The sequence below is a fragment of the Pieris napi genome, chromosome 10, assembly GCF_905475465.1.
Source record: "Pieris napi chromosome 10, ilPieNapi1.2, whole genome shotgun sequence".
In the NCBI taxonomy this organism is placed as follows: Eukaryota; Metazoa; Arthropoda; class Insecta; order Lepidoptera; family Pieridae; genus Pieris; species Pieris napi.
In genome coordinates, this window is record NC_062243.1 from 52939 (window position 1) to 67174 (window position 14236).

Genomic DNA, 14236 nt, shown 5'->3' on the forward strand with positions numbered 1-14236 from the left:
TCATTAAGCAATGTCCCTCCACTGGCGTGGCTCTAATCTTAACTACTCTACTGATAGACTTGGATTATTCTCTTCATTAGACGTAAAATGGTATTTAAGTCATTCCAATTGGTCAAATATTACTATGTCATATACAATACTATTGAAAACACACTCACTCATTTAAAAGCTTTATCTACATTTATATTACTGAAACGCGGTAAGATTTATTGTTACGGATGATTTCGGAAACTACTTAAGCTACATAAAAGAATCTTTGACCGATAATCTATTTTAGGTAAAGGTACTAGTGTAGGTTAGGTAAGTTTCATTAAACAATACAATTAGAATTATGTTGATTACTCTAATTACATTAGTTCATTTTAATATTTGTCTAATTAATATTAATATTAGCCTCGACACGCATCGATCACACGCGAGTACCTTATCTCTGGCGCGCCGTTTTGTTTGCCCACGGTAAGCAAACAAGATCTAAACTAACACCACTAATATCACCAATGCATTTTATATCAAGATTTAATCCGTTTGCAATCATCGGAAAACGCGTTGCTTTTGTTTTGCTATAGTCCTAAAATATTTGACTTGTAACTTCAATGATTTCGAGAGATGATGAATTTGTTAATTTAACCGGCCAAGATGAAGCCCACGCTCATTCATTATACAACTGTTCTACTTTACAATCTACAAAAATTCTGTGCAATTTTACTTACAAATAAAATGAAGTGGGCGTGCTTTCGACCTACATGTGTGTGTAATGTAAGCAATAAATTATTTGGAACGAATTAAGGGATGATTACACAATGCTCAATCGTTTAATATGAATGTTAAAGTAACGTGATAACATTGATTTAATATGAATGAATTCATCGAAGTCACGTTGTATTAAACGAGGCCATTTACATTTATATGCCGTTTTTCAATTATATATAAAAGACAGGCATTGTTAGAGGATTGCTAAATAATAAATTGCAATTTACAAAAGTGATATTAATAACATGCCATTGTTGTAGATAACATCTGTATTACAGTTATTATTAATAATACAGGTCCTTTATTGGTATGCTAATGCAGTAGACTATTCTAGCGATATCTACTCGTTTAAGTTTATACCGACATATGTTAAACGCAGATTGAATAGTTCCGATGTAAAAGTTTATTCACTGTCGCGTAAAATATTTAAGTAAAGGTAACGTTCGGGATGACGTAATTGAATTCCTCTGTTTGACCCATGTCCACCCCACCCACCTTCACATCTCGCCCCGAATTACGCTCGATTCACTAATCTGCAGATAACTTGAAATTTATTATTAAGGCTATCCCTCTACGCTTCCTTCATAGGTCGCGGTTGCTTTAGACCTCAATTTACAATTGTTTATTGTTGTAAGGATGAGAAGAGTAGAATGACCCTAACGTTTTCCTTGATCATAATAAAAAAAATATAACGCCTTTACTGAATTCTGAAAAATGTCTAGATGCGTATACGATGCATGTGAGAGATTTATGTGCATAATGCAGTCAATATAATGTAAATATGATAGACAAGTGCGGTGAGGCGAGTGAGGCTGCCTGGCTCGTGGAGCAAGCATCTGATTTTCACGCCTTACGTATACGCGTCATCTTTTATTACCGCTTCAAGAGGATCACGGAATATTTTCACAATTCCACTATAATATTAGTATGTTTATGACAAATTTATACCAAGCGAGCTCGTAAAAATAAACACTGTAACACACGTTGGGAATATTTTGAATCCTTTGTTAGTATGTCATCTTTTTATTCAAAGAGGAGGTTTTGATTTGTTAAAAAATTCTCTCACCAATATAAAGCTACATTATTACGATACCTACCAATAGGATCAGAGCATCAATGATAAATGTTTCTGTAACAGAAAATAAGTAATCGTGTTTACTTCGTAAGCATAATTGTAAACTATGTGAGTGACTGAGCAAAACGGAGCCTTAGCTAGCACAATTATATTAATCCCTATCCAAATGAATACGATATTAATTACCAGTATTTAGTTTATAACAAAATCGCCATCGACATTTTTTTAAATTACAATGAATATTTCACGAAACAACATAGTTTTAATACCGCAAAATAATGGTTATAAAGTGTCTTTTAATTGACGCAGCTGAAACCGCTGGCTGTTCCCAGCTCCCAGGGTGTTTGCTCTTGCAATTGATTGATAAATATAGAATCTAACACACCCACTCTGAAATAAAGGATAAATATTACATATGCTTAGTATTGTCTTTGATTAACATAACCTTTACACATTTAAAGAAAAAAAGCTTTTACCGGATTAAAGTTATGTATTATTATAAATTTACAATTATAATTATTTATAATAATACATAACTTTAATCCGGTAAAAGCTTTTTTTCTTTAAATTACATATGCTGTAAATTGGTCTCATAAAGGTGGTTCAGAACAACAAGTGGCACAGCCTCGTACCTGTAGATCAGAACTAGGTATACTTGCGGAGAAATGAAATGCTCATAAAAATGTTACTTTATTGACGAGAGCTTGGCTCGACCGCAATCACAGTGAAATGAAGCGAATTCTCGTTATGAGTCTCTACTTATTCATGCCTCGTCGTAAAAACTTTATTTTATTTGTAGCTTCAGCTTCAGAAACATCAGCAACGAGCTTAGTGCTACTTTAAATTTTCTCGATTGCGCCTGAAGACTTCTGTCTCAACTATTTAAATGGATTAAAGTACCGTGAGTAGTAAGCAATTTCATTTCACTAATTTCCCATCTTAATTATATTTAAAAATTATGTAACCGACTCTAAAAATGCACTAAAACCATAATGAATAACATATTTCTAAGAAAATTAAATGTTTATTAGCTTATTTATATATAAGATGCAAATTTTTGGTAGTCGGTCCAAAAATTAATCCAACTGATTCATAAAAACTAAATTTCGCTCTTTTCTCTAAAGTGCTCTTTAGTCTCTGTCTATCAAATTTCTCAGTGTTGAAGAGACAGATACTAACCGTACTTTAGTTAAAACGCTGCCTTTAGACTAAATTATTTTTTATGGTAAAGGGGAATATGTATATTATATAGCTGCAAATCCAAATAACTTCACACTTCGATCATCCACGGACCATAACACATCCATGGACGGAGGAGCTATGACTGAATAAAAACTAAATTTAGTAAAGTCGGTTAAATATAGCATAGCATTATGATAATAGGTCAGTATAAAGGAAATAGACTTACCGTTGCAGAATATTGCCAAGTAGTTATCGTAATGCGTAATGGGATAGCCTTTGTGTACAATACAGTAGAGCACATTAAGCCACAGTAAGGTTCAGTAGGCAATCAAATTACTCATCGATCCGAAAAGTTGACAAAGATTGACATAATTATAATAAATTGTGGATTTCACTAATATAACTCCAAAACAATGCTTTATCATGGTACATAGATTAGTGACAGTATTCTTTTTAGACATATTCTTTGTCATTCAAAGTTTATACGAAAACTATTGGTGTATTTAAATAATTTATTGGTAAATTTACGTACTAAGGTCGATTTCAGTTAATTAATTTTTTTGTTTATGGACGCTAATGGCACGCCCACTCTGTTTTGGCGACGTGGAAGCGTACATGCAAGAAGTTGGGATCCATCGTTTAAATTGGTCAGCTCCAAGACCTAATGTCTGGGATAAAAGACCAGTAAGAACTCCACAAAACATCAGGGTGCTAATAAGAGTCATTTCAGTGAGAATGTATCTTCAAAAGTCACACTCGTTATTAGAATTTTACATTTGTAACTTTATTTAAATAAAAAAACTGTCTTGCCTTTTTTTGTCGACCATTACTTATTGTTTGGCCGTACGGAGTACACATCTCAGAAAGGAAACTTTTTTGGCAAACTAATTTTTAAGTCTTGTTCATATTTTTTTTTTTCAAAATAGGTTATTTTTTACTTTTATTATTTGAAATTATAAAAACTAAATATATGTTCTAAACTAACTACTTATAATTTATGATGTAGATGGCATAAGATGAGATTATGTGAAGGAGGAGAATATTATAGCAGTATGTCTCTGTGATACATGTATGTAGTAGTGGAACGAGAACAAAGTGGGGCAATAATGTCGAAATAATTGCGCGACCCAACACGCTTACACTCCACCGCCACCCGCTCTCTGATTTGCTTAGGTAAACGAGGACGCGCTTACTTTATAACAAGCTTTTTGCACACAAAACATTTATAACGGTCTTCATAAGTTTCTAATTCATTAAGTCGTTTATATCAAAATTTAACGACTCCCAGCGCGAACAATAATTTGACCGCAGCACCGCAGCTGGTGCTTCAAATTAGCCATTATCAATCAATAGAATTCACTAATTAGGTTCTTGAATATTTCAATGAGTTGTAATTACTCGAGTTTGTAATTTAGGAATACATTTTTGCACCATAATACATAGTTTATTCTTTAGGAGATTTTATTTAGATATTTTTTTAATGCATTCGATACTTAATGTACATAGGCTTTTAATGAATGAAAAGACGTCGACGTGTTCGTGTAACTGAACACTGGAGTTCGTGTTTTTCTTATGAAAAAGTTTCTACGAGAACAATAGACGGGCTCCACATATATATTTTTTTTATTTATGAATAAATAAGTAGAAAAAGAAGATTTATCTATTCTAGATATTTCTAAACATACTTGTATTTACAATTTTTGCATGACACATTTTCATCAGTTTTGAGACTTAGAAAATTTGTGTATAGGTGGGGGGGGAGAGGTGCAAGGTATTCCAGCCGTGACCTGAGCCAGGTGTTATGAGATACGTGTTTTTCTTCTCTTTTCTATATTTTATTAGTTCTCATAAATTGCATCACAAATTAAAGAGACAATCAAATAATCTGATAAGCTCACCTTACTATCTTAAAATTGTAAAAAAAAGCTACAAAACAGGCAACTTTCATCAAAAGTTTTGCCAAACACCTTTGTTATTTAACAAGACAACACAAATATAAATGAAATAGGAGATAATATTATATTTTCACATAAAAGAAGTCTTTTAATTTTACCTTGAATTATTTAAGAAATGTGGACTGCTTATAAATAATTTGGGCTCCCGCCTGCCAAGTCCCAACGAATGTTAGTCACCTGGTATTTATAGTGGCCCCTTCCTCCATGCCTACACTTACTCCCCCCACTAATCCCCCCGTACTTTTGCTGCAACTTTCATAAATCATCGTCTCGCGCAATCGCATTGTTTTAAGACTAGCTATTTTATGAGATATATGCTCGAGCACTCAGAATATTTTTTAAGTATAGAATTGTTATTTGCATTATGACTTGAACTGTACATTATTAATTAAATTGTAAATTACATACTAGCTCAGTTTTATTCTGATCTAGACATGTAGACATGAAGCTAAACTAATTACAGATATTGTCTGAATCTCTGGTTGCCTCACGCACGCTCTTGCTTAATTATATTCAATTACATTGGTGCTGTGTTTATTTTGTATTTAATTTAAAATCACAACGACAACTACAAACAATACATTTGTAGTTTTATAACATTTTGTTCTAAATAATTGATTTTAGCAAACTAGTTTTCCGCCATAGTCTTTTAAAAACAGATAGTAAGGTTTCTAGACTCCCTATTCCATCAAAGCAGCCTCAACCTTCCAGCTTTTGTTAGACTTTATTAATTTATTAACTTTCCAAGAACAAATTAGGTATATCACTACTGTACGGTATCATTGTTTAAGCTCGATGTATTTTATAATTTTACAATGCAGGAGCTCTTTGTTTTCAAAATATTTAGCATAAAGCCTGATTTTATTTATTATTTTTAACATTGTGTTTTTCCTATATTAATATACATGTTTTTTGTAAATATAATATATAGCGGGACAAGCATAATTTACCGTAATTCTGGAATTTTGTTGGTTGGTTTCCAATGGATTTTCAATTGAAAGCATGAAATTTTAAAGTTGTATAATAGAATAGATATTCAAAGACTGGTCCAAACAAGAACTCAAAGAAAGTTGCTAGGAAGTAGTATAAAGTTAAGTTAACTGCTGATAGAGACAGTCGTAGCACTGAGCGTCCTCAGTACACGACAGAACACTTCCGATACGGCTAATGTGCTACGACACGGCTACGATGCTACATAACTGAAGTCTTTGAAGCAACGTTAACAAACTTTACCTAAAAACTTTTGTTACAGTGTATCAGCTTAAATAACAAAATTAAAAATTTCTGCTAAAATATTTTTTGTTCTTTTTGCAATAACTAATGTTCTTTGCACAGTTTCTTATTATGCTGTACCAGAAAGCTTTAGGAAATCCTCCAAAAATGTATCCATAAAAAATATATAACTCTAAGCAATTAATCATGATAAACTTAAGAAAGAAAACATCGAAACAATCTATCATGTGTTTCAATATCCAGCACAACGTTAAATTATAGGTTTTATGAAGAAGCCGACAAAAACAGAGATTTCATCGGGGAACGCAAGCTCATAACGTGACAAAAACGACACGACTAACACGTACCTACAGATATTGCACTCGCCATTGAGCATTTTGTTATTATGAAACGTTAATAAGGAAACCGTTAGTAATTTGTTACGTATTATAAGTAAGGTTAGTTTTACTGGCCAGTCTATACCAGTTTAGTTTTAGTATTTAAAGTCAACATTTACTTGTTACCTTTATTGGTTGCGCCGGATTGTTATTTTTATAATAATTTTTGATTTTAAATAATGGTTGCTCAATACATATACCCATCCTAATAATTCCTAGACGCATCTCTCATCACCCACCTATTTTGTCCCAATCCTATGACGGTACTAGTTCCGGAACGGGCTATAGGTGGCGCGCACGACGATGAGTCTCTAATAAGAATTAATTAGTGACAATTTTGATGACCCGCGTTATGGTTGATTATTCGCCGCACGCTCGCAACGCTTCCTTTTTCTTTTAAACATTTAATTGTTTATTATAAAATTTAACTATACTTAAATTCAATTAACTTTAACTTCATTAAGTATAATTTGTGAAAAGTGATTGTTCATTGGTGTACAACAAAGGAAAGAAGCCACTAGAAGAAGCCACGAGGTTGAAGGTACTGTGCCGTCATCCTTTCTTTCTTTTTCCCATTGTCCATTATTGAGCAATCATATTAGGTAACAATAATAAAAAAATACAGTCCACTATTTAATCACTTCAAAATTATTTAGCTTATAGGTATAAAGTTTTACATATTAACAACCCGCGCCGCCATTAAAAGTTGGTCCTTCGAGCCGGATATATTTCTTAGCTTATAGTTTTTACCTACGCTCCGCTTATTTTCGCTTAGTATAATAATTTAGCTAAGCAATTGTAATGTTATGCTTATAACATTTCGATCATTACTTGCATCGCTTTGTTAAACGTACGCGTGACCTTGGCATAGTTTGTCGGTCACTGCAACATATTTGCACTTCAGTAAACTTTATACCTAATTATTCTTAATTGCTTTTCTATTCTATTATATTGAATAACTATAATTTTACCGCTATTTTAAATTAAAAATGCCGAAGAGTGATAAGCTTTCGGAATCTACAGATCTAGCTGTAGATATACAACTCGTATTATTAGAACAAAAACGGAATACAATATTCATTTGTTTACAAGAGGTATTTGACTTATCTAAAGATGCGGATTGTGACCCTTTGATGAGGGAAAACTTTCTCGACGCGAGTAGTAATATTGAAACGTTACGCTCAGACTTTATTAAAATCTTAGATGATTATAATAATCGCTTGTTATCTTTAAATCCTAAGGCGACTTCGGAATTTAAAAGTTTAATTGCATTCGAGCGGCTTTACAGCCGCGTCAAGCGCTTAGTTTCACTGTACAGCTGTAGTGCTAATAAAACTGATAAGGATACGCCGCGGAGACTTAAGCCCTATTTGCCTCCTATCGAGTTGGTATCTTTCGACGGGGATATCAGGTCTTGGCCTTTATTCTATAATAACTTTAAGACTACCATACATGAAAATGAATCACTTACGGACGGTGAAAAGATATATTACCTATTAGGAAAACTAACAGGCAAAGCAAAATCGGCTTGCGCCGGGCTTACACCTTGCGCCGAAAATTATCAAATAATTTATAAAACACTTATTGATAAATTTGAAGACAAGCGTTATCTCGCAACCTCGTATTTAGATCAAATTTACGATATTAAGGCGATGTCTATCGCAAACGCAAATAACCTTGAGCAATTTTTAGAAACATTTTCTTCTTCAGTTGCCGCTCTTGAGCATTTAAAGCTAGATAACTTAGCCGATTTCATATTTATGTATATGGCTTTAAAAAAAATAGATATTGAAACAGTTCGTTTATTCGAACTGTATAAACGCAGTTCGGATATACCAAAATGTAGCGAGTTTATAAGTTTTATTCGCGAACACCTAAAAATATTACAACGCACTTCAGGTAAATATGATGCTAAGAAAACTTTGGAACGTAAATATGATACGACAAGCAAAATTTCAAAACCAACGCATACATACCTAAATACGGCGACTGCACCTACGCAGCCGGTGTGTTCCCTATGTAATACGCGACACGAACATTTGTATACATGCTCAACTTTTCATAACATGACCGCTAACGATCGTTTTAAATTTGTTAAGGCGAATAATCTGTGCGTGAACTGCTTAGGGAAGCACCGATTAACTGCCTGTAACTCTTCTTCACGCTGCCGCCGGTGTAATAATTTACATCACACCATGCTACACTTTGATAACAATAACAGCGCCGCAGCCACGGGCACCACGTCTGGTGACAGTACTTCACGCACTTTACCTGCTGCCACGCTGCGCAATGCCGCTTCCACTGTGCGCCTTGCCACTGCCAGCACTTCGGTTGACAGTAGTACCGCTAATAAAGGGCGAACTTCGGTGATACCCACGCAACCCCATGACGTCACATTGTGTTCCTTATCTAATTGTAATGCTTCCCGCACACCTACTACGGTGTTACTCGCTACCGCACGCGTTGTTGTTTTCGATACGCAAGGTAGGGAACATAATGTGCGCGCTTTATTGGACAGTGCCTCGCAAAGTAATTTCGCCAGTCGCAGCTTATGCCAGCGGTTGGGTTTAGAGACAAACCAGAAACCCTCATGTTCAGTGGTTAAAGGGATTGGAGGTACTACTAAGCCAATTCTAAGTTCGGTTTCGGTGAAATTCTTTTCCCGCTTTGATCTCAGTGTGTGTTTTAGCATGGATTCGCTCGTAGTCGACAAGGTCACGGAGCGCTTGCCCACTGTGTCTGTGGATATTTCGTCGTTGATCAATTTTAATAATTTACCTTTAGCTGACGATACCTACGCTGCCCCTGGAGATATTGATTTGTTGATTGGAGCATCAATCTTTCCTCACCTTCTCTTATCTCGTAAAGTTCAAGGTCAGTCTGATTGTCTCTCACCGCTCGCTTTAGAGACCGTGTTAGGTTATGTTATTGTCGGCTCTGCTCCTGCTCTAGTTGATAATCACGCGTCTGTCTCATATTGTTGTGCTACAGACCCGCTTGACGCTGCTGTACGTAAATTCTGGCAGATAGAAGAAGTAAGCGCCCCGCAACTATTGAGTCCAGATGATAAGGCGTGTGAAGATATCTATAGCAGCACGACTACCCGTGATACGGATGGTCGATACATGGTCGCGCTTCCATTTAAAGGGGATGTATTTTCATTAGGTGATTCGTTTAAGAAATCTAAAAATCGCTTTCTTTGTTTAGAACGTAAAATGCAGGCATCACCTAAATTAAAGGAGGCGTATGATAACGTGATTAGTGAATATTTAAATAAGGGTTATATTTCTCCCGCTCCTCTAGACACTGAAGAAACTCGGAATTTACCCTCATATACAATACCTCACCATGGTATAATAAGAGAAGATAAACTTACTTCTAAATTACGCATCGTCCTGGACGGTAGTTCAAAGTCCAGTTCCCAAATCTCGCTTAATGACATTTTATATAATGGGCAAAATCTGCAAGGAAACTTATTTCATATTATTGTTAATTTTCGCTTATTTCGTATCGCTCTCTCCGCTGACATTCGTCAAATGTTTCTTTGCATTGGAGTTCGGCCATGTGACCGAAGGTTCCAACGCATTCTGTATCGCTTTTCGCCGCAAGAACCCTTGAAGGTTTATGAATTTAACCGCGTTTGTTTCGGACTGAAGTCTAGCCCGTTTCACGCTCTTCGTACCATAAAGCAACTAGTTTTGGATGAAGGTGCTTCTTATCCGCGAGCACAGCAAACAGTCAACACTGGTTTGTATATGGACGATTTTGTCTACAGCATTGACAACGAAGATGAGGCTATTTCCACCGCTGCGGAAGTAATCGCTTTGATGAAAGCCGGACAATTTGATCTTGTTAAATGGACAAGCAATTCACAAAGAGTCTTGGATTCTATTACGCCGTCGCATCGTCTCTCTGCTGTAAAGGAGTTTGATGACTCTGATTCGCATAAGGTACTAGGACTATGCTGGTCACCCGCAACAGATAATTTTAGTCTTAAAATCTGTACAACCGCTGAATCATGTACAAAGCGTACTATTCTGTCGTGTGTCGCTAGGATATGGGACGTCATGGGATTTGTTGCACCAGTGGTCTTATACGCAAAACTTCTCATAAAACAACTTTGGTTGTGTGAATGTGATTGGGATGATATACCACCCGACCACATCATTCAACAGTGGTCCCGTTTTAAGGAGGAACTTCCTCTTCTTGGAAAAATTAAAATTCCACGACATGTTGGCATCGCGTCCGGTGATGTTGTAACCGTTGTGGGCTTCGCGGATGCAAGTGAAAGGGCCTACGGAGGAGTTGTGTACTTTCATGTAAGAGACAGTCAAGGTCTTCGCAAAAACTCATTTAGTCTGATAAGCGCTAAATCTAAAGTGTCACCTCGTAAGGTGGTTTCGCTAGCACGTCTCGAGCTTTGTGCAATATTAGTCTTAAGCAACTTAATTGCTAATGTAATTAATGCTTGTAACAATCGCATTAATATAGATCGTGTGTTCGCATTCTCAGACTCGACTGTAGCTCTTTGTTGGGTGCATTCTTCGCCCCATCGTTGGGATACTTTCGTTGCTAATAGAGTCTCTAAGATTCAGAATGAATTTCCACCGCGAACATTTTATCACATCGCTGGCCATGAAAACCCCGCTGATTGTTTATCTCGTGGCCTTAGTCCCGCACAAATCATTGATCATCCGCTTTGGTTCTGCGGTCCTCAATGGATTCTATCAGATCCAAGTTTTTGGCCTGTTACGGATTTTAATCCATCTACTGTGTCTCAGCCTCCAGAAGTAAAGAAGCATGTAACTCTTTTCACTGCTGAAGACTGTGAAAAGGTTGAGAAAAGTTTTTTAATTACGCTTGCCAATCGTTTTTCATCTTGGTCAAAGCTTTTACGCATTGTCGTTTATATCTGTCGTTTTGTTAAATTATTGCCTCGGCGTAGTACTATAATCGCAGCGGATTTAGATTACGCTGAGAATTTAATACTGAGTGACCTTCAACGGTCCCACTTCTTCAACGAAATCGCTAGCTTACGTACAGGCAAGCGATGTACCCCTGCTTTTCAGCGCCTCAAGCCATTCCTTCAGAACAAACTTCTTAGAGTCGGAGGACGGTTGAGTAACGCTGATATAAAATTTGATAGTAAGCATCCACTCATACTTCCTCGGAAAGGTCATATTTTGAATCTTATAGTGGATTACTATCACAAATTGAATTGCCATGCAGGTCCGGAGCTATTGATGTCCATACTGCGTCAAAAATATTGGATTTTGTCCGCTCGAAATTTAATTCGAAGCCGGGTTCACAAATGTTTACCCTGTTTTCGACTCCGCGCTAAACCAAATTTTCCTGAAATGGCCGATCATCGCTCCTGCCGAGTTACACCAGTCGCTAAACCCTTCGTACATACTGGCACTGATTACGCGGGTCCCTTTAAAGTGAGTAGTTCGCGTGGACGCGGAATTCGATCGTTCAAGGCATACGTATGTCTTTTTGTGTGTTTAACCACCCGCGCTGTTCACATAGAAGTTGCAGGTGATTTGAGCACAGCTAGCTTCCTTGGAGCTTTTAAGCGTTTTCTATCACGCCGTGGTCCCGTGGCTCGCGTGTACTCAGATAACGGCACTAATTACGTAGGCGCAAAGCGCACGCTTTCGGAGTTACACGACTTCTTAGTTTCAAAACACTTTAACTCTGAGTTTGGTCACGTATTAGCTGAAACTCGCATTGATTGGTCATTAAATACTCCTGCTGCTAGTCATTTTGGTGGCAATTGGGAGACCAATATTAAAAGCCTTAAAGCTCATTTATACCGGGTGATAGGTGATCAAATTCTAACTTTCGAGGAGTTCAGCACTGTACTTGCACAGATCGAGGCAGTAATGAACTCGCGGCCACTGTGTCGCACGCTATCCAATGATCCATCGGAACCTCTCGCGTTAACACCCGCTCATTTTTTAAACTTAACACCGCTAAAGTATCTACCAGCTAGAGAAATCGAAGAAGATAGATTACATTTGCTTTCGCGTCATGAGTTAGTTGACAAGCTAGTACAGTCCTTTTGGAAGCGCTGGAAGTCTGATTACCTTCATACATTGCAAATGCGGAACAAGTGGAACACGCCAGCTAAGCCAATTTCTAACGGCGATGTTGTAATAGTTATTGTTGACAATGCACCGCCGCTCCACTGGCCGTTAGGAATAGTGGAGGAAGTTTTCCCTGGTTCAAACGGTGTTATACGTGTGGTCCGCGTTCGCACGGCGTCAGGTACCTATCTACGTCCTGTAGTACGTCTCTGTCCCCTACCTAGCGAATAGTTACATTTGTATAGGTCATTGGTTAGGTTAGTTAGTTTACATTTGTATAAGTCGTTAGTTAAGTTAGTTACTTTAATAAACTTTTCTTTAGATCGCTTTTCATATCGCTATTCATTTACTTTCTAGTTTTTCTTGAAGGCAACCCTTCAAACCCGGGGGAATGGTTGCGCCGGATTGTTATTTTTATAATAATTTTTGATTTTAAATAATGGTTGCTCAATACATATACCCATCCTAATAATTCCTAGACGCATCTCTCATCACCCACCTATTTTGTCCCAATCCTATGACGGTACTAGTTCCGGAACGGGCTATAGGTGGCGCGCACGACGATGAGTCTCTAATAAGAATTAATTAGTGACAATTTTGATGACCCGCGTTATGGTTGATTATTCGCCGCACGCTCGCAACGCTTCCTTTTTCTTTTAAACATTTAATTGTTTATTATAAAATTTAACTATACTTAAATTCAATTAACTTTAACTTCATTAAGTATAATTTGTGAAAAGTGATTGTTCATTGGTGTACAACAAAGGAAAGAAGCCACTAGAAGAAGCCACGAGGTTGAAGGTACTGTGCCGTCATCCTTTCTTTCTTTTTCCCATTGTCCATTATTGAGCAATCATATTAGGTAACAATAATAAAAAAATACAGTCCACTATTTAATCACTTCAAAATTATTTAGCTTATAGGTATAAAGTTTTACATATTAACAACCCGCGCCGCCATTTATTGTGTTTTAAATAACAAGTGTCTATTTGAATTTTTTGATATTATCGTTTCGATCAATGTGTAGCGATAAACGATTTAGTTATTTAAAAAAATATTGTCTGCTTCCGTAAATAACTTTAATAAAATTCGAAGATTGTGATTTTTGCTCGTATATCTCACTTTAATTAAAACTCTGCGTAGTTCCATGAGTCTGGTTTCTTAGAAAGTTGTTTGGGTATTTCACGATATTAACTCCTGAGTACGCTTTATGCCCAAACTGTATATCGGCTTGTCTAATTTAATTTTCCACTTTCTTCAAAAAAAACATTTTTTTATTCTATAACTTTGTGGTAACATAAAATATTGAAACACATTTTAATTTTGTTTTTTTTTATTGTGATAGTGTAATAACTAATAATTATAGCCCGAAAGCATTATAAGTTACGATAATAGTGTCTGCATGTGAGTGGTCGTGAGTGCCAAGATATTAATTGGGTTCCAATATTTTGGTGGCGGCGTATTTACCAGTAATTCCTCTACAATGGTGCGATACAGCTCATATCCAATATTTATTCAGCTACAGAAATACTTTTCGGATTCCTTGTGAATTTTTTTAAATCAGTCTATCTTCCT

The 14236-nt window shown here is 36.3% G+C and overlaps 1 protein-coding gene across 1 annotated transcript; it reads left to right on the plus strand.

The window, feature by feature from the left end:
* The first annotated feature begins 8418 nt into the window (after positions 1 to 8418).
* On the plus strand, positions 8419 to 13588 carry LOC125053300. Its single transcript, XM_047654613.1, has one exon. The coding sequence runs from the start codon at positions 8639 to 8641 to the stop codon at positions 12890 to 12892; it is 4254 nt and encodes a 1417-aa protein (XP_047510569.1). The 5' UTR covers positions 8419 to 8638; the 3' UTR covers positions 12893 to 13588.
* The last annotated feature ends 648 nt before the right edge of the window (positions 13589 to 14236 follow it).